The sequence below is a fragment of the Cervus canadensis genome, chromosome 27, assembly GCF_019320065.1.
Source record: "Cervus canadensis isolate Bull #8, Minnesota chromosome 27, ASM1932006v1, whole genome shotgun sequence".
NCBI lineage: Eukaryota > Metazoa > Chordata > Mammalia > Artiodactyla > Cervidae > Cervus > Cervus canadensis.
In genome coordinates this window covers 43,685,942-43,689,491 of record NC_057412.1, presented here as the reverse complement: position 1 = coordinate 43,689,491, position 3,550 = coordinate 43,685,942, and the positions used below count along the sequence as shown (strand labels likewise).

At 44.1% G+C, this 3,550-nt stretch overlaps 1 protein-coding gene across 1 annotated transcript; it reads right to left on the bottom strand.

The window, feature by feature from the left end:
• Positions 1 to 1,753: 1,753 nt before the first annotated feature.
• LOC122428917 (coiled-coil domain-containing protein 127) lies at positions 1,754 to 3,200 on the bottom strand. Its single transcript, XM_043449061.1, has one exon. The coding sequence runs from the start codon at positions 3,171 to 3,173 to the stop codon at positions 2,397 to 2,399; it is 777 nt and encodes a 258-aa protein (XP_043304996.1). The 5' UTR covers positions 3,174 to 3,200; the 3' UTR covers positions 1,754 to 2,396.
• Positions 3,201 to 3,550: the final 350 nt, after the last annotated feature.

The following is a 3,550-nucleotide window of genomic DNA, read 5'->3' as shown; positions in this document are numbered from 1 at the left end:
CTCATGTCCATCGAGTTGGTGATGCCATCCAGCCATCTCATCCTCTGTCATCCCCTTCTCCTCCTGCCCCCAATCCCTCCCAGCATCAGGGTCTTTTCCAATGAGTCAACTCTTCGCGTGAGGGGGGCCAAAGTATTGGAGTTTCAGCTTCAGCATCAGTCCTTCCAATGAACACCCAGGACTGATCTCCTTGAGGATGGACTGGTTGGATCTCCTTGCAGTCCAAGGGACTCTCAAGAGTCTTCTCCAACACCACAGTTCAAAAGCATCAATTTTTTGGTGCTCAGCTTTCTTTACAGTCCAACTCTCACATCCATACATGACCACTGGAAAAACCATAGCCTTGACCAGACGGACCTTTGTTGGCAAAGTAATGTCTCTGCTTTTTAATATGCTATCCAGGTTGGTCATAACTTTCCTTCCAAGGAGTAAGCGTCTTTTAATTTCATGGCTGCAATCACCATCTGCAGTGATTTTGGAGCCCCAAAAAATAAAGTCACTCACTGTTTCCACTGTTTCCCCATCTATTTGCCATGAAGTGATGGGACCGGATGCCACGATCTTACTTTTCTGAATATTGAGCTTTAAGCCAACGTTTTCCCTCTCCTCTTTCACTTTCATCAAGAGGCTTTTTAGTTCCTCTTCACTTTCTGCCTTAAGGGTGGTGTCATCTGCATATCTGAGGTTATTGATATTTCCCCCGACAATCTTGATTCCAGCTTAATGGGAAAGACTAGAGATCTCTTCAAGAAAATTAGAGATACCAAGGGAACATTTCATGCAAAAATGGGCTCAATAAAGGACAGAAATGGTATGAACCTAACAGAAGCAGAAGATATTAAGTAGAGGTGGCAAGAATACACAGAAGAACTGTACAAAAAAGATCTTCACGACCCAGATAATCACGATGGTGTGATCACTCACCTAGAGCCAGGCATCCTGGAATGTGAAGTCAAGTGGGCCTTAGAAAGCATCACTATGAACAAAGCTAGTGGAGGTGATGGAATTCCAGTTGAGCTATTTCAAATCCTGAAAGATGATGCTGTGAAAGTGCTGCACCCAATATGCCAGCAAATTTGGAAAACTCAGCAGTGACCACAGGACTGGAAAAGGTCAGTTTTCATTTCAATCCCTAAGAAAGGCAATGCCAAAGAATGCTCAAACTACTGCACAATTGCACTCATCTCACACGCTAGTAAAGTAATAGATACCAAAGCCCCTGCCAAATGAAAGAAGTTAATAACTTAATGACCATGAGCACATAGTCCCCAGACCAGCTGGAGCCTAGGATTGATGTTAACCCTTATGACACTGCCCTGTTACCTTACCGTCAACCAATCAGAACACTGTGTATGACTGATCATATACCCTGGAAACTCCCCTTCCTCACCTTGCCTTTAAAAATTGTTCTCTGAAACCCACCTAAAAGTTCAGGACTTCTAAACATCAGCTGCTTGGACTGCTTGCTTGGCATCTGCAGTATACTCTGTGGTTCCTTTACCAAAACCCGGTGTCAGCAGACTGACTTTACTGTTCTCAGGCAAGTGGATTCGAGTTTGGTTCAGTAACAAGCCTACTCAGACAAAGATGCTTATCTCAGTGGCATTGAATAATCCTCAGAGGCTCCAACATTCTGTTGAAAAGCAACCAGTATTCTTTTTGGCATTCCAAATTCTTAATTTTTTTCTCCACTTGGATATTTTCTAAGGACTAAAAAAGGAACTATATTTTATTCAGTAGTATCATCCTTTTTTTTTTTTTTTTTTGCACTTTCAAAACATAACTTCATTTATTTAAGAATGTATTTCAATATCAAATGGCAAAATTCAACAATGCAAAACCACAATTACCTTTGCACCAACCTAAATAAACAGTATCTGCTTACTGAATACAGGCACAGCAAACTCCAAACACCCACAAGGGTTATCAAGTGGAAAGCAGAAACACTGATGGGATTCAGACCACGAAACCTTGCTGGCGTCACCACCGTCTGTTCCCATCTGTGAGGCAGTCCTCACCGCTACCTGACAACTTCTAACTGTAGTTTTAGGAGAGAGAAAAATAATTTGAGGAGAAAACAGAACTTATTTAGGAAGTGACAGAATGACTTATAGGGTGAACACTGTATTTGATATTCTTAAAAACAATTTTACTCTAAAGCTATGAGGTTATCCTGTCCTGCTTAATAAAATATTGACCTGCTTCTGAGACTGTGTCCTTAGCTGCTGCAGGGGACAGAGGCCTTGCTGTCCTCCTCAGAGGGTGACGGGAATGGCCGCTGCTAAGAGGTGGCGGTGTGCATGCACGGTCACAACTAGGGAGCGCTGGCAGGAGGAGCAGCGAACATCGGAAAACCCACAACCCATGACTCTGACCTGGAGCCGTTCACTCCTGTCTTACTTTTCCAGTATGGCTTTCTCTACCTGCTTAAACTTCTTCAGTTCAACGATTAGTTCCCAGTATCTGAGATACAGCCACATGAGCCTCCCGTTTTGGCGCTTGTTGGTGTTCCAGACGTCACCACAGTGCGTATCGTGCTTAAATATGTCAGTGAGGCCAGCTGCCATCTCGAGGTCTGCGGCCACCGGGTCAGTGGACGCGCGGACCAGCAAGCTCTTCTCGAGCTCGAGCCGCCTGCGGCGCGGGAGCACCAGGCTGCAGTAGATGCTCTGTCTCTCGGTGAGCGCAGCCTCGAACTCGCTCAGCAGGAGCCTGGCCCTGCGCTGCCAGTCCTCCTCCTGGCCCAGGCAGCGCAGGTACGCACTCCGCAAGGGCTGCCTCCTCTCCTGCAGGACCTGAGCCCGCTCCTGTTCCAGAAGTTTCTTCTCTTCCACCAACTTGCGCCCCTGAGAGATGAGGGCTTCTCGGTAACTAGTTGTTCTGTTCTGCTCCTTTTCAAGTTCCAGGGACAAGTGTGCCACGGCCCGCCGGCTTTCTGCAATTGTGGCATGGTACCTGGCTTCAAGGTCCTGCTGGAAGGCAACCGTCCTCTGACGGTACGCTTCTCTCTCCTTTTCTATTTCTTTTCTCGACTCCCGAGACCAAATCCAGCGAAAAGCAGCTAGTCCCAGCATTGGAACCAACAGGGCATAATTCCATCTGCTTCCATCACCTCCATCAGCCCTGGAATTGGGCCGGATATTCCAATTTGGGGGGTCATTTAAGTTATTCATGGAGATACACCTCCGGCCGGGAACTCGCCGACCCATCCTTTTTTAAAAAAATAGTTCCAGTATCTAATCTTATTAGAAGTATTTTATAGTTATATTATTAGATAATATTTGTTATTTTGAAATATCTTATTGTAGAATATATCAAACAATAATTATAACCATGTCCTTAGGAACTTTGTCAATATTAAAAAGATACCATATAAAGTTAAGTATGTAAAATATCTATAATCTTACATTTGAATTAGAATTTATTGGTGGGATCTTGTAGTTTGTTTCTAAAATATGTTTTTCTTATATGTACCTATGCAAAAGTACTAGAAACCCTATATCATTAACACCATTATACAAATCAATTAACTTCTCAGGAAAAAGAACAA